The sequence below is a fragment of the Ascaphus truei genome, chromosome 7, assembly GCF_040206685.1.
Source record: "Ascaphus truei isolate aAscTru1 chromosome 7, aAscTru1.hap1, whole genome shotgun sequence".
NCBI lineage: Eukaryota > Metazoa > Chordata > Amphibia > Anura > Ascaphidae > Ascaphus > Ascaphus truei.
Genome location: NC_134489.1, coordinates 111,531,322 through 111,555,267, shown reverse-complemented (window position 1 = coordinate 111,555,267; position 23,946 = coordinate 111,531,322). Strand labels below are relative to the sequence as shown.

The following is a 23,946-nucleotide window of genomic DNA, read 5'->3' as shown; positions in this document are numbered from 1 at the left end:
ACTTCCAGAGAGACTTACAGCTGTGGGCCCAGCAGGCTAGCTTTGAAGCTTGCATAGGCAAGTGACCCAGCTCATAGGTGTCAATACATTTGGTTCTGGTATGCAAAACATTTGTTCCTTAATGCATTACAAAGGCAGGCAGAAACAATAGCATCCTGCCGGTACATTTTAACTGCAACAGAAGGCACTTTATCAAAAATATATGTTTCCCTACACCAAAAATCAGGGTGCTGGCTCACTCCGTTCCTAAATTAGCCGTCTTAATGGAACGGCTCCTGTTATTCAGCACTGCAGGTAGAGACAAGCCTGCCAAAAGGGGAACAGCAAACATATGGGGGACAATGGTACAGGGGAACAGCATATAATATTAACCCCTTCATCCCCAATACGAAATAGGGGTAACCAGCCGAGCCCACTGCCTTTATTAATGCGCTGATTATCCCCATTTGCGCCACATGCCCCAGTGCCACCGCCACGATCCCCCAGTGCCACCGCCACGATGCCCCAGTGCCACCGCCACGATGCCCCAGTGCCACCGCCACGATGCCCCAGTGCCACCGCCACGATGCCCCAATGCCATCGCCACGATGCCCCAATGCCACCGCCACGATGCCCCAGTGCCACCGCCACGATCCCCCAATGCCACCGGCAAGATCCCCCAGTGCCACCGCCATGTTGCCCCAGTGCCACCGCCACGATCCCCCAATGCCACCGCCATGATCCCACAGTGCCACGCCACGATCCCCCAGTGCCACCGCCAAGATGCCCCAATGCCACTGCCACGATGCCCCAGTGTCACCGCCACGATCCCCCAGTGCCACCGCCACGATCCCCCAGTGCCACCGCCAAGATGCCCCAGCGCCAGCGCCACGATCCCCCAGTGCCACCGCCACGATCCCCCAGTGCCACCGCCACGATCCCCCAGTGCCACCGCCAAGATGCCCCAGCGCCAGCGCCACGATGCCAAATCATTTAGTGCATTCATATGTATTTTATTCTTCATAAATACGGCTCATTTAGTTCAATGCTTTGGGCAAACTATTTTAAGTCTACAATCACGTTACGGTAATCCCATATCCGCAGATCCGTAATCCCATATCCGCAGATCCGTAATCCCATATCCGCAGATCCTCACGGTAATCCCATATCCGCAGATCCTCACGGTAATCCCATATCCGCAGATCCATAATCCCATATCCGCAGATCCGTAATCCCATATCCGTAATCCCATATCCGCAGATCCGTAATCCCATATCCGCAGATCCGTAATCCCATATCCGCAGATCCGTAATCCCATATCCGCAGATCCGTAATCCCATATCCGCAGATCCGTAATCCCATATCCGCAGATTCTCACGGTAATCCCATATCCGCAGACCCGTAATCCCAGATCCGTAATCCCATATCCGCAGATTCTCACGGTAATCCCATATCCGCAGATCCGTAATCCCATACCCGCAGATCCGTAATCCCATACCCGCAGATCCGTAATCCCATATCCGCAGATCCTCACGGTAATCCCATATCCGCAGATCCTCACGGTAATCCCATATCCGCAGATCCGTAATCCCATATCCGCAGATCCGTAATCCCATATCCGCAGATCCTCACGGTAATCCCATATCCGCAGATCCTCACGGTAATTCCATATCCGCAGATCCTCACGGTAATCCCATATCCGTAGATCCGTAATCCCATACCCGCAGATCCGTAATCCCATATCCGTAATCCCATATTCGCAGATCCTCGCGGTAATCCCATATCCGCAGATCCGTAATCCCATATCCGCAGATCCTCACGGTAATCCCATATCCGCAGATCCGTAATCCCAGATCCGCAGATCCGTAATCCCATATCCGCAGATCCTCACGGTAATCCCATATCCGCAGATCCTCGCGGTAATTCCATATCCGCAGATCCTCACGGTAATCCCATATCCGCAGATCCGTAATCCCATACCCGCAGATCCGTAATCCCATATCCGCAGATCCTCACGGTAATCCCATATCCGCAGATCCTCACGGTAATCCCATATCCGCAGATCCGTAATCCCATATCCGCAGATCCGTAATCCCATATCCGCAGATCCTCACGGTAATCCCATATCCGCAGATCCTCACGGTAATCCCATATCCGCAGATCCTCGCGGTAATTCCATATCCGCAGATCCTCACGGTAATCCCATATCCGCAGATCCGTAATCCCATACCCGCAGATCCGTAATCCCATATCCGTAATCCCATATTCGCAGATCCTCGCGGTAATCCCATATCCGCAGATCCTCACGGTAATCCCATATCCGCAGATCCGTAATCCCATATATCCGCAGATCCTGCACCGCCGATATTGCACCACAAATATTTTTTTCATTATAAGTATTAGGGCACTTCTGTTTTTTAACCCGTTGAAACTGAATTATAGCGTGTGTGTGTGTGTGTGTGTGTGTGTGTGTGTATGTGTATGTGTGTGTATGTTTGTATGTCTTTATTTATATAGCGCCATTAATGTACATAGCGCTTCACAGTAGTAATACACGTGGTAATCATATAAATAACAGATAATATAAATAACACATAATGGGAATAAGTGCTTCAGGCATAAAAGTAACATTAAGGAAGAGGAGTCCCTGCCCCGAGGAGCTTACAGTCTAATTGGTAGGAAGAACGTGTGTGTGAGACGTGCGTGTGTGTGTGAGACGTGCGTGTGTGTGTGAGACGTGCGTGTGTGTGTGTGAGACGTGCGTGTGTGTGTGTGTGTGAGACGTGCGCGTTTGTGAGACGCGCGCGTGTGTGAGACGCGCGCGTGTGTGAGACGCGCGCGTGTGTGAGACGCGCGCGTGTGTGAGACGCGCGCGTGTGTGAGACGCGCGCGTGTGTGAGACGCGCGCGTGTGTGAGACGCGCGCGTGTGTGAGACGCGCGCGTGTGTGAGACGCGCGCGTGTGTGAGACGCGCGTGTGTGAGACGCGCGTGTGAGACGCGCCGCGCGCGTGTGAGACGCGCGCGTGTGTGTGTGAGACGCGCGCGCGTGTGTGAGACGTGCGTGTGAGACGTGTGTGTGTGTGTGTGTGACAAGAGAGACATGGAGAGGTGGGAGACATATTGGGGGAGGGGGAGAGAGAGACATGGAGAGGTGGGAGACATATTGGGGGGAGGGGGAGAGAAAGAGAGACATGGAGAGGTGGGAGACATATTGGGGGGAGGGGGAGAGAGAAAGACATGGAGAGGTGGGAGACATATTGGGGGAGGGGGAGAGAGAGACATGGAGAGGTGGGAGACATATTGGGGAGGGGGAGAGAGAGACATGGAGAGGTGGGAGACATATTGGGGGAGGGGGAGAGAAAGAGAGACATGGAGAGGTGGGAGACATATTGGGGGAGGGAGAGAGAGAAAGACATGGAGAGGTGGGAGACATTCGGGGGGAGGGGGAGAGAAAGAGAGACATGGAGAGGTGGGAGACATATTTGGGGGAGGGGGAGAGAGAGACAGAGAGGTGGGAGACATTGTGGGGAGGGAGAGAGAAAGAGAGACATGGAGAGGTGGGAGACATATTGGGGGGAGGGGGGAGAAAGAGAGACATGGAGAGGTGGGAGACATATTGGGGGGAGTGGGAGAGAAAGAGAGACATGGAGAGGTGGGGGACATATTGGGGGAGGAGGAGAGAAAGAGAGACATGGAGAGGTGGGAGACATATTGGGGGGAGGGGGAGAGAAAGAGAGACATTGAGAGGTGGGAGACATATTGGGGGGAGGGGAGAGAGACACTGGGGGGAAGGTGTGAGAGAGACACTGGGGGGAGGTCAGAGATAAACACTGGGGAGGAAGGTGAGAGAGACACTGGGGGAAGGTGAGAGAGAGACACTGGGGGGGGAAGGTGAGAGAGACACTGCGGGGAAGGTGAGAGAAAAAGACACTGGGGGGAGGTGAGAGAAAAAGACACTGGGGGGAGGTGAGAGAAAAAGACACAGGGGTGAGGTGAGAGAAGAAGACACAGGGGGGAGGTGAGAGAGACACTGGGGGAGGTGAGAGAAAAAGACTGGGGGAGGGTGAGAGAGAGACACTGGGGGAAGGTGAGAGAGAGAGACACTGGGGGAAGTTGAGAGAGACACTGGCTGGAGGGAGAGATGCAATGGCTAAACTGAGGGATGAAGGTCAGGCAGAGATGGCAGAATTGAGGGGCTTAGGAGGAGGATGAGTTTTGAGGGGCTGAGGGTTCTTCTTTGGGTCAGTGGGGTCACTTCGGAGTATTGATCAGCAGGGGAGATTCATCAGTACCCCCCTTGAGTTTGGTTCTGGGGGTCCCTGATCCCTGGGCAACATTTAAAACGGGAATAAATAAATAATAAATAAAACTGGTAGGTAGGAGTGGATGACACCGGGGAAAGCAAATGGGATAAGGAAAAAAAGGGGGGCAGGAGAGGGAAGGGATGTATCAAAGAGGTGGATGAATGTCCCCTCAAATGGACTGCCTTTGGGGTTTGAGCTTGCTAAGACTGTGTTTGTCTCTAGTATAGGACAGAACCCTTACACCTTCTGTAGGACATACACATTTATCTGTATGTTATTAGAAGTCCTGCCGTTCCCATTTTGTGCGCAAGGCTCAGATGCCAGCTTCCCATAAACTTGTAAGGGAGGTGCCCCTCACAGGGACGGGATCCCCACTGCCCGATTCCTCTCTTATACGCTTCTGTTTTAAAATAAAGTCATTCATGTACAGAATGTAAGTTTGGCGGTAAAATAGAAGATGACGGCTGATGAATGGAACTTTCTAAACCGCTATTCGGACGGTTTCCCGCTTTCGATTTCCGCGTATTTCTCTCGGGCGGCTTCACGGGTCTGTGGGCTTTCCTGATGGTGCAATTCGTTAATCTCACGACCCTGCGGTCTAAACTGCCCATCATTAGCTGTGAAATATTCTGCTATGTCCTAAATATCAGTGAGAAATCATACGGCTCCTCATGCAGTGTCCACAATGGGGCTTAATATGCTCCCAGGACAACTGCAAACTCACACAGACAGAGCCCAGTGCTACATCCAATGGCAAAAATACACAGTGCAATACCTATCCATCTCTTGAATAAAAGAGTCATTTAGTTTAACACTTTGGCCAAAGCATTGTAAGCCTGTGAGCCCCTCCAAGGCATGACCATAATTCGCAGGTCCGAACACGGATTACAATTCTTAATAACCTGTACAATACTAGGAAGAATGATGATAATTGATCTGTCATAATCAGCTGCATGGTTCTAAAGCTGATGGAAATTCTTATTTACCTGGACAATACCGGGAAGAATACTCTGTATTCGACCTGTCGCAATCAGCTGCATGCAAAGACCTGCGCATGTGGGATGGGACGAGCTTTAAACCTGGGAGGGAGGGGCCAACCTCCAAATCAGCTGGGACCAGCTGGACAAAGTTAACAAACACACAGATACCCAGTAAGCTCATTTAAGCCCCAAAAGTTACCACAAAATATATAAATGTCAAAAATGAGTGCTACTGGGCATGGCGATATACCGTATACTGCAAACACACACAGAGAGAGCCCGGTGCTACATCCAATGGCAAAAATACACAGGGAAATACCTATATATCTTTTGAATAAAAGGGTCATTTAGTTTAACACTTTAACATGTGACTGGGAACTAGGTGGGACTGAATCCTTCATGTGTCTGGGAACTAGGTGGGACTGAATCCTTCATGTGACTGGGAACTAGGTGGGACTGAATCCTTCGTGTGCTTGGGAACTAGGTGGGACTGAATCCTTCATGTGACTGGGAACTAGGTGGGACTGAATCCTTCGTGTGACTGGGAACTAGGTGGGACTGAATCCTTCATGTGACTGGGAACTAGGTGGGACTGGATCCCTCATGTGACTGGGAACTAGGTGGGACTGAATCCCTCATGTGACTGGGAACTAGGTGGGACTGAATCCTTCATGTGTCTGGGAACTAGGTGGGACTGAATCCTTCATGTAACTGGGAACTAGGTGGGACTGAATCCTTCATGTGTCTGGGAACTAGATGGGACTGAATCCTTCATGTGACTGGGAACTAGGTGGGACTGAATCCTTCATGTGACTGGGAACTAGGTGGGACTGAATCCTTCATGTGACTGGGAACTAGGTGGGACTGAATCCTTCATGTGTCTGGGAACTAGGTGGGACTGAATCCTTCATGTGTCTGGGAACTAGGTGGGACTGAATCCCTCATGTGACTGGGAACTAGGTGGGACTGAATCCTTCATGTGTCTGGGAACTAGGTGGGACTGAATCCTTCATGTGACTGGGAACTAGGTGGGACTGAATCCCTCATGTGTCTAGGAACTAGGTGGGACTGAATCCTTCATGTGTCTGGGAACTAGGTGGGACTGAATCCTTCATGTGACTGGGAACTAGGTGGGACTGAATCCTTCATGTGTCTGGGAACTAGGTGGGACTGAATCCTTCATGTCTCTGGGAACTAGGTGGGACTGAATCCTTCATGTGACTGGGAACTAGGTGGGACTGAATCCTTCATGTGTCTGGGAACTACGTGGGACTGAATCCTTCATGTGACTGGGAACTAGGTGGGACTGAATCCTTCGTGTGCTTGGGAACTAGGTGGGACTGAATCCTTCATGTGACTGGGAACTAGGTGGGACTGAATCCTTCGTGTGACTGGGAACTAGGTGGGACTGAATCCTTCATGTGACTGGGAACTAGGTGGGACTGAATCCCTCATGTGACTGGGAACTAGGTGGGACTGAATCCCTCATGTGACTGGGAACTAGGTGGGACTGAATCCTTCATGTGTCTGGGAACTAGGTGGGACTGAATCCTTCATGTAACTGGGAACTAGGTGGGACTGAATCCTTCATGTGTCTGGGAACTAGGTGGGACTGAATCCTTCATGTGACTGGGAACTAGGTGGGACTGAATCCTTCATGTGACTGGGAACTAGGTGGGACTGAATCCTTCATGTGACTGGGAACTAGGTGGGACTGAATCCTTCATGTGTCTGGGAACTAGGTGGGACTGAATCCTTCATGTGTCTGGGAACTAGGTGGGACTGAATCCCTCATGTGACTGGGAACTAGGTGGGACTGAATCCTTCATGTGTCTGGGAACTAGGTGGGACTGAATCCTTCATGTGACTGGGAACTAGGTGGGACTGAATCCCTCATGTGTCTAGGAACTAGGTGGGACTGAATCCTTCATGTGTCTGGGAACTAGGTGGGACTGAATCCTTCATGTGACTGGGAACTAGGTGGGACTGAATCCTTCATGTGTCTGGGAACTAGGTGGGACTGAATCCTTCATGTCTCTGGGAACTAGGTGGGACTGAATCCTTCATGTGACTGGGAACTAGGTGGGACTGAATCCTTCATGTGTCTGGGAACTACGTGGGACTGAATCCTTCATGTGACTGGGAACTAGGTGGGACTGAATCCTTCATGTGACTGGGAACTAGGTGGGACTGAATCCTTCATGTGACTGGGAACTAGGTGGGACTGAATCCTTCATGTGACTGGGAACTAGGTGGGACTGAATCCTTCATGTGACTGGGAACTAGGTGGGACTGAATCCTTCATGTGACTGGGAACTAGGTGGGACTGAATCCCTCATGTGTCTGGGAACTAGGTGGGACTGAATCCTTCATGTGACTGGGAACTAGGTGGGACTGAATCCTTCATGTGTCTGGGAACTAGGTGGGACTGAATCCTTCGTGTGCTTGGGAACTAGGTGGGACTGAATCCTTCATGTGTCTGGGAACTAGGTGGGACTGAATCCTTCATGTGACTGGGAACTAGGTGGGACTGAATCCTTCGTGTGCTTGGGAACTAGGTGGGACTGAATCCTTCATGTAACTGGGAACTAGGTGGGACTGAATCCTTCATGTGTCTGGGAACTAGGTGGGACTGAATCCTTCATGTGTCTGGGAACTAGGTGGGACTGAATCCCTCATGTGACTGGGAACTAGGTGGGACTGAATCCTTCATGTGACTGGGAACTAGGTGGGACTGAATCCTTCATGTGTCTGGGAACTAGGTGGGACTGAATCCTTCATGTGTCTGGGAACTAGGTGGGACTGAATCCTTCATGTGTCTGGGAACTAGGTGGGACTGAATCCTTCATGTGACTGGGAACTAGGTGGGACTGAATCCCTCATGTGTCTAGGAACTAGGTGGGACTGAATCATTCATGTGTCTGGGAACTAGGTGGGACTGAATCCTTCATGTGACTGGGAACTAGGTGGGACTGAATCCTTCATGTGTCTGGGAACTAGGTGGGACTGAATCCTTCATGTGTCTGGGAACTAGGTGGGACTGAATCCCTCATGTGACTGGGAACTAGGTGGGACTGAATCCTTCATGTGACTGGGAACTAGGTGGGACTGAATCCTTCATGTGTCTGGGAACTAGGTGGGACGGAATCCTTCATGTGTCTGGGAACTAGGTGGGACTGAATCCCTCATGTGACTGGGAACTAGGTGGGACTGAATCCTTCATGTGACTGGGAACTAGGTGGGACTGAATCCTTCATGTGTCTGGGAACTAGGTGGGACTGAATCCTTCATGTGTCTGGGAACTAGGTGGGACTGAATCCTTCATGTGTCTGGGAACTAGGTGGGACTGAATCCTTCATGTGACTGGGAACTAGGTGGGACTGAATCCCTCATGTGTCTAGGAACTAGGTGGGACTGAATCCTTCATGTGTCTGGGAACTAGGTGGGACTGAATCCTTCATGTGACTGGGAACTAGGTGGGACTGAATCCTTCATGTGTCTGGGAACTAGGTGGGACTGAATCCTTCATGTGTCTGGGAACTAGGTGGGACTGAATCCCTCATGTGACTGGGAACTAGGTGGGACTGAATCCTTCATGTGACTGGGAACTAGGTGGGACTGAATCCTTCATGTGTCTGGGAACTAGGTGGGACTGAATCCTTCATGTGACTGGGAACTAGGTGGGACTGAATCCTTCATGTGTCTGGGAACTAGGTGGGACTGAATCCTTCATGTGACTGGGAACTAGGTGGGACTGAATCCTTCATGTGACTGGGAACTAGGTGGGACTGAATCCTTCATGTGTCTGGGAACTAGGTGGGACTGAATCCTTCATGTGACTGGGAACTAGGTGGGACTGAATCCTTCATGTGACTGGGAACGAGGTGGGACTGAATCCTTCATGTGACTGGGAACTAGGTGGGACTGAATCCTTCATGTGACTGGGAACTAGGTGGGACTGAATCCTTCATGTGACTGGGAACTAGGTGGGACTGAATCCTTCATGTGACTGGGAACTAGGTGGGACTGAATCCTTCATGTGTCTGGGAACTAGGTGGGACTGAATCCTTCATGTGACTGGGAACTAGGTGGGACTGAATCCTTCATGTGACTGGGAACTAGGTGGGACTGAATCCTTCATGTATCTGGGAACTAGGTGGGACTGAATCCCTCATGTGTCTGGGAACTAGGTGGGACTGAATCCTTCATGTGTCTGGGAACTAGGTGGGACTGAATCCTTCATGTGACTGGGAACTAGGTTGGACTGAATCCTTCATGTGTCTGGGAACTAGGTGGGACTGAATCCTTCATGTGACTGGGAACTAGGTGGGACTGAGTCCCTCATGTGACTGGGAACTAGGTGGGACTGAATCCTTCATGTGTCTGGGAACTAGGTGGGACTGAATCCTTCATGTGTCTGGGAACTAGGTGGGACTGAATCCTTCATGTGACTGGGAACTAGGTGGGACTGAATCCTTCATGTGACTGGGAACTAGGTGGGACTGAATCCTTCATGTGTCTGGGAACTAGGTGGGACTGAATCCTTCATGTGACTGGGAACTAGGTGGGACTGAATCCTTCATGTGACTGGGAACTAGGTGGGACTGAATCCTTCATGTGACTGGGAACTAGGTGAGACTGAATCCTTCATGTGACTGGGAACTAGGTGGGACTGAATCCCTCATGTGACTGGGAACTAGGTGGGACTGAATTCTTCATGTGTCTGGGAACTAGGTGGGACTGAATCCTTCATGTGACTGGGAACTAGGTGGGACTGAGTCCTTCATGTGACTGGGAACTAGGTGGGACTGAATCCTTCATGTGACTGGGAACTAGGTGGGACTGAATCCTTCATGTGACTGGGAACTAGGTGGGACTGAGTCCTTCATGTGACTGGGAACTAGGTGGGACTGAATCCTTCATGTGACTGGGAACTAGGTGGGACTGAATCCCTCATGTGACTGGGAACTAGGTGGGACTGAATCCTTCATGTGACTGGGAACTAGGTGGGACTGAATCCCTCATGTGACTGGGAACTAGGTGGGACTGAATCCTTCATGTGACTGGGAACTAGGTGGGACTGAGTCCCTCATGTGACTGGGAACTAGGTGGGACTGAATCCTTCATGTGACTGGGAACTAGGTGGGACTGAATCCCTCATGTGACTGGGAACTAGGTGGGACTGAGTCCCTCATGTGACTGGGAACTAGGTGGGACTGAATCCTTCATGTGACTGGGAACTAGGTGGGACTGAATCCCTCATGTGACTGGGAACTAGGTGGGACTGAATCCTTCATGTGTCTGGGAACTAGGTGGGACTGAATCCTTCATGTGTCTGGGAACTAGGTGGGACTGAGTCCCTCATGTGACTGGGAACTAGGTGGGACTGAATCCCTCATGTGACTGGGAACTAGGTGGGACTGAGTCCCTCGTGACTGGGAACTAGGTGGGACTGAATCCCTCATGTGACTGGGAACTAGGTGGGACTGAGTCCCTCATGTGACTGGGAACTAGGTGGGACTGAATCCTTCATGTGACTGGGAACTAGGTGGGACTGAATCCTTCATGTGACTGGGAACTAGGTGGGACTGAATCCTTCATGTGTCTGGGAACTAGGTGGGACTGAATCCTTCATGTGTCTGGGAACTAGGTGGGACTGAATTCTTCATGTGTCTGGGAACTAGGTGGGACTGAATCCTTCATGTGACTGGGAACTAGGTGGGACTGAGTCCCTCATGTGACTGGGAACTAGGTGGGACTGAATCCTTCATGTGACTGGGAACTAGGTGGGACTGAGTCCCTCATGTGACTGGGAACTAGGTGGGACTGAGTCCTTCATGTGACTGGGAACTAGGTGGGACTGAGTCCTTCATGTGACTGGGAACTAGGTGGGACTGAATCCTTCATGTGACTGGGAACGAGGTGGGACTGAATCCTTCATGTGACTGGGAACGAGGTGGGACTGAGTCCTTCATGTGACTGCTGTCTGGGAACTAGGTGGGACTGAATCCTTCATGTGACTGGGAACGAGGTGGGACTGAATCCTTCATGTGACTGGGAACTAGGTGGGACTGAGTCCCTCATGTGACTGGGAACTAGGTGGGACTGAATCCTTCATGTGACTGGGAACTAGGTGGGACTGAATCCTTCATGTGACTGGGAACTAGGTGGGACTGAGTCCTTCATGTGACTGGGAACTAGGTGGGACTGAATCCTTCATGTGACTGGGAACGAGGTGGGACTGAATCCTTCATGTGACTGGGAACGAGGTGGGACTGAGTCCTTCATGTGACTGCTGTCTGGGAACTAGGTGGGACTGAATCCTTCATGTGACTGGGAACTAGGTGGGACTGAATCCCTCATGTGACTGGGAACTAGGTGGGACTGAATCCTTCATGTGTCTGGGAACTAGGTGGGACTGAATCCTTCATGTGTCTGGGAACTAGGTGGGACTGAGTCCCTCATGTGACTGGGAACTAGGTGGGACTGAATCCCTCATGTGACTGGGAACTAGGTGGGACTGAGTCCCTCGTGACTGGGAACTAGGTGGGACTGAATCCCTCATGTGACTGGGAACTAGGTGGGACTGAGTCCCTCATGTGACTGGGAACTAGGTGGGACTGAATCCTTCATGTGACTGGGAACTAGGTGGGACTGAATCCTTCATGTGACTGGGAACTAGGTGGGACTGAATCCTTCATGTGTCTGGGAACTAGGTGGGACTGAATCCTTCATGTGTCTGGGAACTAGGTGGGACTGAATTCTTCATGTGTCTGGGAACTAGGTGGGACTGAATCCTTCATGTGACTGGGAACTAGGTGGGACTGAGTCCCTCATGTGACTGGGAACTAGGTGGGACTGAATCCTTCATGTGACTGGGAACTAGGTGGGACTGAGTCCCTCATGTGACTGGGAACTAGGTGGGACTGAGTCCTTCATGTGACTGGGAACTAGGTGGGACTGAGTCCTTCATGTGACTGGGAACTAGGTGGGACTGAATCCTTCATGTGACTGGGAACGAGGTGGGACTGAATCCTTCATGTGACTGGGAACGAGGTGGGACTGAGTCCTTCATGTGACTGCTGTCTGGGAACTAGGTGGGACTGAATCCTTCATGTGACTGGGAACGAGGTGGGACTGAATCCTTCATGTGACTGGGAACTAGGTGGGACTGAGTCCCTCATGTGACTGGGAACTAGGTGGGACTGAATCCTTCATGTGACTGGGAACTAGGTGGGACTGAATCCTTCATGTGACTGGGAACTAGGTGGGACTGAATCCTTCATGTGACTGGGAACGAGGTGGGACTGAATCCTTCATGTGACTGGGAACGAGGTGGGACTGAGTCCTTCATGTGACTGGGAACTAGGTGGGACTGAATCCTTCATGTGACTGGGACCTGGGTGGGACTGAATCCTTCATGTGTTTGGGACCTGGGTGGGACTGAGTCCTTCATGTGACTGCTGTCTGGGACTCATCATGTTCTCTCTCTCCGCCGTACAGGTGAGAAACCCTTTCACTGCGATGAATGTGGCATGCGCTTCATTCAGAAATACCACATGGAGCGACACAAGCGAACACACAGCGGGGAGAAGCCATACCAGTGCGAGTACTGTCTGCAGGTGAGCGTGAGTGTGAGTGTGAGTGTGTGTACACACACACCAGGTTAGACTAGCAGTCACATTCAGTATACAGCACCTGACGGTTGTATTTAATAGGTGGATTGTTGCAGAGGAGTTTCCCTTCTGTGAAAGCCCTTTAATGACCCCGCAGATTGGCACGGTCCTTGCGTTTGGTGTGACGGTGCCAGTGTGGAGCGCTGCGGGCGGTTACATCCCCATGCAGCTTACACTGTCCTGCTGCTACTGCCTGCCATTATATATTCATTATCAATTAGTTTTAACTAACTGATCCTATTACTAATAATGAATACGGCACGTAGCGGTGTTCTGCAGGTGGGGCGCACGGGCCCCCCCATTTCCACTGGGATATCACTCGGGGCCATTAACACATTATTGGGCTTGTTCTGAATCTACCGAAGTGGCGTTTTTACAGCTGTAGAATACATTCCCACGACCCATACTTACCGACCGTGCTTTGCCGTAAGACCCTTCCCGGCACCGGGAGGCACATTCTGTCTCATTAAAGTGAGGGACGGGGTCTCACTGCAGCGCCCCACTGGGTAAGTATGGCCCGAAATATCTAAAGAACTTAAGGTCTCCCTGCAGCGTTCATTTTATGTGAATAGAGCCAAATAATGCGTCATACCGGCTGTCACACCGGTTACTATAAGTAACCCCCACACTCCCGGTGCTGATCTCTATCCCCTCTCTCCTCTCCCTCTATCCTCTCTCCTCTCCCTCTTTCCTCTCCCTCTATCCTCTCTCTATCCTCTCTCTCAATCCTCCCTCTCTGCTCTCTCCCTCTCTCCTCTCTCTCCCTTCTCTCCTCTCCCTTTCTCCTTTCTCTCTATCCTCCCTCTCTTCTCTTTCTTCTCCCCTCTCTCTTCTCTTTCTCACTCTCCTCTCTCCTGTCTTCCTCTCTCTCCTCTCTTCTCTGTCCCTCTCTCTCTCCTCTTCCACTTTCCTCTCTCTATCCTCCCTCTCTTCTCCCTCTCGCCTCTCTATCCTCCCTCTCTTCTCTCTCTCCTCTCTCCTCTCCCTCTATCCTCTCTCCTCCTTTCTCCCCTCTCGCTCTCTCCTCTCTTCCTCTCTCTCCTCTCTTCTCTCTCTCTTCTCTCTCTCTCTTCTCTCCTTTCTTCTCTCTCCCTTCTTTCCTCTCTCTCTCTCCTCTCTCCCTTCTTTCCTCTCTCTCTCTCCTCTCTCCTCTCTCCTCTCTTCTCTCTCTCTTCTCCCTCTCTCTCTCTCTTCTCTCTCTCCCTTCTTTCCTCTCTCTCTCTCTCCTCTCTCCCTCTCCTCTCTCCTCTCTCGTCCCTGTGTGCAGTTTTTCTCGAGGACGGACCGCGTGCTGAAGCACAAGCGCATGTGCCATGAAAACCGCGAGCGAAGGCTGGGAAAATGCTCCAGCAAAGCGAGCCTACTGTCTCCAGAAGACGACGCCGGCTTCTCTTCTCCGTGTCTCCCGCCAAAAAAGAAACCGAAAAGCGAGAAGTCCAAGTCCCCGGGAGCGAGCATGCAGGAAGACCCTCTGCGTAAAGCAGAGCAGGAGGACAAGAGCAGCTATCTGCCCCTGTACCCTGGCAGCGCCAAGGTGAAAGACGAGTACATGGTGGCAGAGTATGCGGTAGAAATGCCCCATCCTTCTGTCAGCAGTATCCACTTACAGGAGGCGGCAGCAGGGGAGGGAAACCCACCCAAACTGCTGCTTAAAAAGGTTACCAGCAAGAGGAGTGTGAAGCAGGCGCTGGAGCAGGGCCACACCATGTCTTCTCTGTCCGCTTTCGATGATGGCAAAGTGGCCAAGTACGCGTTTGAGCTGGTGGATAAGCAGGAGCTGCTGGAGAGTAACCCAGACGTGGACCCTGGGGACTCCCTGCAGGAAGGGATGAGCAAGCCATCGAACAGCAGCGTTCACTACGACCACGCCATGCAGTTTTCGAAGAAGAAGAGGTACTTGCAGGCGGCCAGCAGCAGCAGCAGGGAATACGCCCTAAACATGGGCACCATGGCGTCGCAGCCGTCCGCGACGCAGGCAGCCGTGGCTAGCGTCATGGACGAGGGTGTCACAGCACCGCTGATGGATGCGCAGGCGCTTAGCGTGGACATCAAAACGAACCATGACAAGAACGTGATCCCAGACGAAGTGCTGCAGACACTGCTGGATCACTACTCCCACAAGGCCAACGGACAACACGAGATCTCCTTCAGCGTGGGAGACACGGAAGTGACCTCCAGCATATCCATCAACTCCTCCGAGGTGGGCGAGGCCAGCCAACCTGAGAGCATGGGGGTCACGCCGCAGGAGCCCCCTTCTGACAAGGCCAGCATGCTGCAGGAGTACTCCAAGTACCTGCAGCAGGCTCTGGACCGGACTAGCCAAAACGATGCCTATCTGAACAACACCAGCCTTAACTTCGTCACTGACAGCCAGGCGCTCCCCAGCCCGCCGGCGTTCCCCTCCCTGGACAAGCATGTGTACGCCACACTGCCGATCAGCAGCTTCCGGCCGGGCCTGGCTACCCCACTTAGCGTGACCCCCGACAAGTCTCACTTCGGGCTGATAGTGGCCGACTCCCAGCACACCTTCAGCTTCACGGCCGATGACGGCAGCCATGCGCCCCCTGCCCCCTCCTCCTCTGCAGCGCAGGACTTCTTGGATCAGGTGACTGGGCAGAAGAAAGCAGACGGCCAGTCTGTGCACCAGACGTACCAGCTGAGCGCCTTTGAGCAGCCCTTCCGGACTCAATACCACGGGGCCCGCGCCGGGATATCCCCCCAGTTCAGCACCGCCAACGGACAGGTGAACCTGCGGCAGCCAGTGGCCAGCGCCGACTTCCCAGAATTCCCCCTGGTGAATGTAAATGAGAGCAGAGCCCAGCAAGCTTCTACATCCGACGCAGGGACTGGCCAGACCTTCGGCTAATGCCTTTATTTAACCCTTTTACCGCCAGAGCAGATTGCAATACATTGCAAAGCATTACAAGAACCTCTGGCAGCGAAGCTGTTGAAGCAGCAGCCTGTGTTCATAGTTCCGCCCACCCCGCCTTGTGAAGTAATACTGAGTATCACCGTACACTTCCAAATGTACCAAGCTCCTTCTTGTATCTCCATAGACTTTCTGTTGCAGATTTCCGTTGCCTGCTCGTGTATTCCGCGTTATCACCGGGGTCACGGGCACAACCAATTAGCAGGAGACCGGTTTGACGCCGGTGAACATGGTTCATATCGCAGCGTCCGCTCTTTGTGACCTTGGCCTGGACTCTTCACCTCCCGGTGGCTCAGGATCCCAAACATGGTACACTGGAGAGGAGCCTGGGGACCGTGCTCGGCACAGCGCTGGCTAGTCTCCCTGGCACTCGGTGCTGCGACTTCTCTTGGGAGAAAGCTGCAATCCTGGCTGCAAATGTGTTTCTCTGTTACCTGAACCAGAGGGCCCCCCAATGTCCGCTAACGCCCACGGAGCAGCGAGCCGAACGCGGACCTGTTCACCGGGCAAACTGGGGGAACTATATGTCCACCAGGGTTGAGGGTCGCACTGGCGACCTTGTTTGTTGACTGCCGCCATTTTTTTGTTGGTTGTTGGGTCAAACTAGCACAAAAAAATAAGGAATCTCTCCGGGACAGGGGAATAACAGGACATGAGCAGCCGGGATTGCTGCTGAGTTGTGAATGTGTATAGACCAGGGGCGAGCAACTCCCGTCCTCAAGGGGCCACCAACAGGCCAGGTATTAGGGATATCCCTGCTTCAGCACAGGGAGCTCAATCAGTGGCTGTCTTGGATTGAGCCCCCTGTGCTGAAGCAGGGATAACCTGACTTGTTGGTGGCCCTTGAAGACGGGAGTTGCCCTCCCCTTGGTGTAGAGCGATACGGAAATCTTAGCGCTGCACACAATCACATGGTATCATTGCAGCACAGTCCGGCCTGGCTACGCCCTAAGGGCGACGCGCGTTCTGACCAGTACAAGGTGTTTGCTCTTGTTACATTATCGCAGTTACTGATTTCGTGTTCCTGCGTTCCTCGGGGCAGAGGAATAACAGTGAGCCGACTGACATAATGTGATCGTATTGTGTGCCCTGACCCTCCGGGGGCGGGGAAACTCCGTCTTACTGTACAACGCAGCACGATATGAGGTCTCCGGGGGGCACAGACTGCTGCTTTATCCCGTTCAGTGGAGACCGCACTGCGCCGTTCCTGGTTAAACACACAGCGCCGGCACTTTATCAGAGAAAGGAGCGCTGTACAGACGCCTGTTTTAACCTCTTCAGCGCCAGAGAGGGGTTAACAGCCGAGAACTTGCACGCACGGCGAGAGAATGAGCGCAGCCGCTTTTCCGCTGCAGCAGCCTCACTTTGAGAGGCTTTTTTGTTTTTAATTATTAATAATCCCTCCCCGTCTCATCGGCGGGACGCGCTCCGTGAGAAGAGACGCGGTGATACTGCAAAATGTACCCCCCACCGCTGCCAGAGCGACGCCATGCTCGGCGCTGCCGGCCCCTCGGGCACAGAACGGATTCCATGAAACCCCCCTTTTTTAACCAGGGCTTTTACTTAGTTTCCAATGTTCGCGCTTTGGTGGTTTTTGTAGCTTATTTAATTTCGGACCCTTTCTAATCGCAATATGGCGGGTTTCTTGGAAGGATACGTATCTTATCAACAGCTGTGCGAGATGGCATCCATATCACACTTCTCCCCATTATTTCCGTGCACAGATGTAAGCCGTTTCGAGATACGTGTGTGTGTGTGTGTGTGTGTGTGTGTGTGTGTCTTTGTGTGTGTGTGTGTGTTCGTATATACATATATGCCATAATATAATACAAACACACACTATACAGTATAAAATATATACATAAGCACACATGCAGATCTACACACAGCGTGTGTGTTTATGTATACCTAGTTTCTGCTTAGCTGACCATGCCGGGTGTGAGGTGTGGCTGTCACTACGTTGTGTAGCTGACCATGCCGGGTGTGAGTTGTGGCTGTCACTACGTTGTGTAGCTGACCATGCCGGTTGTGAGGTGTGGCTGTCACTGTGTTGTGTAGCTGACCATGCCGGTTGTGAGGTGTGGCGTGTGGCTGTCACTACGTTGTGTAGCTAACCATGCCGAGTGTGAGGTGTGGCTGTCACTACGTTGTGTAGCTGACCATGCCGGGTGTGAGGTGTGGCTGTCACTGTGTTGTATAGCTGACCATGCCGGGTGTGAGGTGTGGCTGTCACTACGTTGTGTAGCTGACCATGCCGAGTGTGAGTTGTGGCTGTCACTGTGTTGTGTAGCTGACCATGCCGAGTGTGAGGTGTGGCTGTCACTACGTTGTGTAGCTGACCATGCCGAGTGTGAGGTGTGGCTGTCACTACGTTGTGTAGCTGACCATGCCGAGTGTGAGTTGTGGCTGTCACTACGTTGTGTAGCTGACCATGCCGGGTGTGAGGTGTGGCTGTCACTACGTTGTGTAGCTGACCATGCCGAGTGTGAGGTGTGGCTGTCACTACGTTGTGTAGCTGACCATGCCGGGTGTGAGGTGTGGCTGACACTACGTTGTGAAGCTGACCATGCCGGGTGTGAGGTGTGGCTGTCACTACGTTGTGTAGCTGACCATGCCGGGTGTGAGGTGTGGCTGTCACTACGTTGTGTAGCTGACCATGCCGAGTGTGAGGTGTGGCTGACACTACGTTGTGTAGCTGACCATGCCGAGTGTGAGGTGTGGCTGTCACTGTGTTGTGTAGCTGACCATGCCGGGTGTGAGGTGTGGCTGACACTACGTTGTGTAGCTGACCATGCCGAGTGTGAGGTGTGGCTGTCACTGTGTTGTGTAGCTGACCATGCCGAGTGTGAGGTGTGGCTGTCACTGTGTTGTGTAGCTGACCATGCCGAGTGTGAGGTGTGGCTGTCACTACGTTGTGTAGCTGACCATGCCGAGTGTGAGGTGTGGCTGACACTACGTTGTGTAGCTGACCATGCCGAGTGTGAGGTGTGGCTGTCACTACGTTGTGTAGCTGACCATGCCGAGTGTGAGGTGTGGCTGTCACTGTGTTGTGTAGTTGACCATGCCGGGTGTGAGGTGTGGCTGACACTACGTTGTGTAGCTGACCATGCCGAGTGTGAGGTGTGGCTGTCACTGTGTTGTGTAGCTGACCATGCCGAGTGTGAGGTGTGGCTGACACTACGTTGTGTAGCTGACCATGCCGAGTGTGAGGTGTGGCTGTCACTGTGTTGTGTAGCTGACCATGCCGGGTGTGAGGTGTGGCTGTCACTACGTTGTGTAGCTGACCATGCCGAGTGTGAGGTGTGGCTGACACTACGTTGTGTAGCTGACCATGCCGAGTGTGAGGTGTGGCTGTCACTGTGTTGTGTAGCTGACCATGCCGGGTGTGAGGTGTGGCTGACACTACGTTGTGTAGCTGACCATGCCGAGTGTGAGGTGTGGCTGTCACTGTGTTGTGTAGCTGACCATGCCGATTGTGAGGTGTAGCTATCACTGTGTTGTGTATCTGACCATGCCGGGTGTGAGGTGTGGCTGTCACTACGTTGTGAGGCTGATGTACAGGTGATGCCTGTTTTCTCATACAATTCTGCAGATTATAATATACTACTTTTCGGCACTTAGTGAAACAATTTCCCATCCAATGCGTGCTCGGGGTCAGCCCATTCCCGCAGTGTGTGTGTGTGTGTGTGTGTGTGTGTGTGTGTGTGTGTGTGTGTGTGTGTGTGTGTGTGTGTGTGTGTGTGTGTGTGTTATATACAAGGATTTCAGGATTTCATGCACTTAAAATTCAGATGCACAAAAGTTGCTGCTTAAAATAGATCTATTTTTCGGTTTGTTATTATCCCTGCGCCGGGATTCAAACTGGTTCCTTTTTATTCTCTGTTTTTAATCCTTGCAGGAAACGGGCAGTTTTTTTATTGTAGCACTTGGGGAGATTTCTGAAACGCTCCATCTTTAGAATAATATTTTGGGGGGTCCTGGAGGTTTTTTACCCAGCGCTGAACTATATTACATGTGCGAGTCTAGCACTTTTAAAACATACATGCAGTTGCCCCAGGGCCAGAAGCTCAGATTTCTGTGTGTTTGCGTGTAGCGTGTAGCGTGTAGCGTGTAGCGGAAGATTTTTCTAACGTCTGTATTTGTGTTCTTGGTGATTGGAAATTCGGGGGGTTTGCAGATTACTAGTATTAGACCAGGGGTGGCCACCAACAGCCCAGGTTTTCAGGATATCCCTGCTTCAGCACAGGTGGCTCAATCAGTGGCTCACTCGAAGACTGCACCACCTGTGCTGAAGCAGGAATAGCCTGAAAACCGGACCTGTTGGTGGCCGCTGAGCACTGGTGTTGTCCGCCCCTGCCTTAGGCTACCAGGACACTGCTGAAGTGCACGCGCGATTTTCTGGGCCGAGCTTTTCCTCGTGTGTATTAAATTCGGCTTCGCTTGATTTTTAAGATTTCCTTATTTTTAGAGATGGACGAAATATTCGCCAACATTAAAATGTTCCGTGAATATGGCGTTTATTCTCGCGTGCGAATATTCACGGATTCATTTCTCTTTTATACCGACTTGCCTAACTAAAAAAAAAAGTTTTACAAATGTGTGCGAGTTTCTGTAATTCCGCCGACGCGCTTCGCAAATTCATCCTAAACATTTCCATTCTCCGAGGGGGGGGGGGGGGGCCAGGCACCGGTTCTATTAGAATCCAAATTGCTATATATATACCACCCCAAACACACCTTTATACCACACGTGGAGAGACCTGTACACAGAAGCAGCCCGTCTGGGGGATGTGCGAATAGAACTCATTTACATATACTTTGCATATCCACGTTCACACGTTTCCCAGCATGCTCAGCTGGGCTCCCTTGTGCACAGGTGCCTCCACGTGCTGTATAAAGGTGTGTTTGGGGAGGCACATATAGCAATTGGGACGTTTAATACAATTGGTCTCCCTCTTGTTCCCGCTCTAAAACCCATATTTCAGTGTCTAAGCCAGAGGCGGCAAACTCCAGTCCCTAAGGGCTACCAACAGGTCCGGTATTAGGGATGTCCCTGCTTCAGCACAGGTGGTGCAGTCAAAATCCGAGCCACTGATTGAGCCACCTGTGCTGCAGCAAGGACATCCTGAAAACCTGACCTGTTGGTGGCTCTTGAGGACTGGAGTTGAGCCCCACTGGCGAATCGAATGTTTAGGATGAATTTGCGAATAGCGGCCACTGGCGTAAACGCATAAACGCGCACCAATTATTCAACGCAAAGCAGATGAATATTAACAGATTTGTCAAAATGTTTGTGGGGCGAATTTGCTACATTCGCTAATATCTGGGTTTATTCTCTTTTCTTGGCAGAATATCCCTATCATGCACTTAGCACCATTTCAAACCCAAGATGTGCCGAACATGGGTTTTATTTTGAATGTTCATCACCCCGCAGAATAACCATCTTTGGTCCTGGTAATGCGACTCATGGAGGATTGCAGAGAGTTGGTATCCAGGACTGGTGGTCCTGGCTGTACAGGACACAGGCCGTGTTTACTAAGCGGTGCTATTCTACAAGACCACTTCCGGAGCAGGAAGACACTTTGCGGTTTGTTCTGCTGAATGTCCATAAGGCCTCTTGTGATGCCGGAAGGTGTCCTGTGAAATTGCACTGCTTTAGTAAACATGGTTAATACATGGACAGGACTGGTTTTATTGTGCCATGCTGTCGTTTCTCGCCCCCCTGAGTATAACATCAGGTCTGACATCTCTTTAGGAAAACGTGTGGAATGTATCAATCCTGAAGAAGGTTTTGTGACGGACATTTCATGAGCTTGGTGCGTTCTGTTTGATACTTCCCCACAGGTGTCGTTCCAAGCAAGAAAAGCTGTATTTGCTGGGTGTGTCAGAAGGTGTGGGCGTGTCAGAGAGGAGGTGTGGGCGTGTCAGAGAGAAGGTGTGGGTGTGTCAGAGAGGAGGTGTGGGCGTGTCAGAGAGGAGGTGTGGGCGTGTCAGAGAGGAGGTGTGGGCGTGTCAGAGAGGAGGTGTGGGCGTGTCAGAGAGGAGGTGTGGGCGTGTCAGAGAGGAGGTGTGGGCGTGTCAGAGAGGAGGTGTGGGTGTGTCAGAGAGGAGGTGTGGGTGTGTCAGAAGGTGTGGGCGTGTCAGAGAGGAGGTGTGGGTGTGTCAGAGAGGAGGTGTGGGTGTGTCAGAGAGGAGGTGTGGGCGTGTCAGAGAGGAGGTGTGGGTGTGTCAGAGAGGAGGTGTGGGCGTGTCAGAGAGGAGGTGTGGCGGCTCTTACTGGGGAACACACATTCTCAGTGTATTTTCTGTATGTTGCCTTTCAGAGGACGCTGCAGGATTAGCGCATAGTGAAGCGTTACAGGCTGGGTACCAATAATGAGCTGTAATTGTGTGTATGTCCATGCTGAAGAACTTTTATATCCTTATCTGTCCCAGCATTTCACATTGTAATCTGTTGAATCCCGTAGCAATTTGTTCCATGCACCTCTGGCAGTGACGAGGTTAACTGGGACAGCCTATTATGTGATAGCACTTAATAAATATAAACATAGCACTTAAACTGTTTTTTGTTTTGTGTGTAATTAAAGCTATTGATGGCCTCTAATATTCCCCAGCAGGCCAGGAGCCCTGGCGTGCTATCAGGTGTGAGACATGCTGTTAGACCTGTTAGTATGCAGTTGGTGTGTAGGACAAAAGCTGTCTCTTTAAAAGATGGCCGCCACTTACGTTAAATAGTGATGTCATGAACACACTAATGATGATGCAAGAAACACTTGTGGCCCTAAAAGCAGCAATGTCACCAGAACTGGGCGGTCTTCCCAGCTCCGGGAACCACTCTGCTCTGGGGTACTTGTGCAGTTACCGGTGTCTCCGCTGGGTACGACCATTCAATAGGAAGCCACAACAGATGACATGGCAGCTTCCTATTGGCACCCGGGACCTGGGCGATTTGGCGACAGTATTAACCTTCAGGGCGCTGAAACACCGGTAACCACACTGGTCAGTATCATGGGAGCCCGAGAGACCCCCGAGGAAGCACAACCCAGAGACCCCTGGTTACAATGCTGTAACAAACCTCACTCCACTGCTCGTCCATCTGGCACCAGAGAAGGCTCAACTTCCAGAAAGATTGGGTCAGAGAAGGAGTATCCCTGAAGGACAGATTGGGTCAGAGGAGGAGAATCCCTGAAGGACAGATTGGGTCAGAGGAGGAGAATCCCTGAAGGACAGATTGGGTCAGAGGAGGGGTTTCCCTGAAGGACAGATTGGGTCAGATGAGGGGTTTCCCTGAAGGACAGATTGGGTCAGAGGAGGAGTATCCCTGAGGGACAGATTGGGTCAGAGGAGGAGAATCCCTGAAGGACAGATTGGGTCAGTGGAGGAGAATCCCTGAAGGACAGATTGGGTCAGAGGAGGAGAATCCCTGAAGGACAGATTGGGTCAGTGGAGGAGAATCCCTGAAGGACAGATTGGGTCAGACGAGGCGTATCCCTGAAGGACGGGTTGGGTCAGAGGAGGAGAATCCCTGAAGGACAGATTGGGTTAGAGGAGGGGTTTCCCTGAAGGACAGATTAGGTCAGAGGAGGAGTATCCCTGAAGTACAGATTGGGTCAGAGGAGGAGAATCCCTGAAGGACAGATTGGGTCAGAGGAGGAGAATCCCTGAAGGACAGATTGGGTCAGAGGAGGAGAATCCCTGAAGGACAGATTGGGTCAGAGGAGGAGTATTCCTGAAGGACAGATTAGATCAGAGGAGGCGTATCCCTGAAGGACAGATTGGGTCAGAGGAGGAGAATCCCTGAAGGACAGATTGGGTCAGAGGAGGGGTTTCCCTGAAGGACAGATTGGGTCAGAGGAGGGGTTTCCCTGAAGGACAGATTGGGTCAGAGAAGGCATATCCCTGAAGGACAGATTGGGTCAGAGGAGGCGTATCCCTGAAGGACGGATTGGGTCAGAGGAGGAGAATCCCTGAAGGACGGATTGGGTCAGAGAAGGCGTATCCCTGAAGGACAGATTGGGTCAGAGGAGGAGTATCGCTGAAGGACGGGTTGGGTCAGAGGAGGAGAATCCCTGAAGGAC

At 51.9% G+C, this 23,946-nt stretch overlaps 1 protein-coding gene across 9 annotated transcripts in view; it reads left to right on the top strand.

Moving 5' to 3' along the window:
- The window catches only part of ZNF148 (zinc finger protein 148), a 64,603-nt gene extending 42,176 nt beyond the window's left edge, over positions 1–22,427 (top strand). For 3 of the 9 annotated variants that reach the window (XM_075609906.1, XM_075609905.1, XM_075609904.1), the window contains 2 exons: positions 12,768–12,886; positions 14,208–22,427. In XM_075609906.1, coding sequence (XP_075466021.1) covers positions 12,768–12,886; positions 14,208–15,806 — 1,718 coding nt within the window. In that variant the 3' untranslated portion in view covers positions 15,807–22,427. The remainder of the gene's footprint in view (positions 1–12,767; positions 12,887–14,207) is intronic. The other 6 variants (XR_012802771.1, XR_012802767.1, XR_012802769.1 and 3 more) reach the window with 6 other exon arrangements.
- The last annotated feature ends 1,519 nt before the right edge of the window (positions 22,428–23,946 follow it).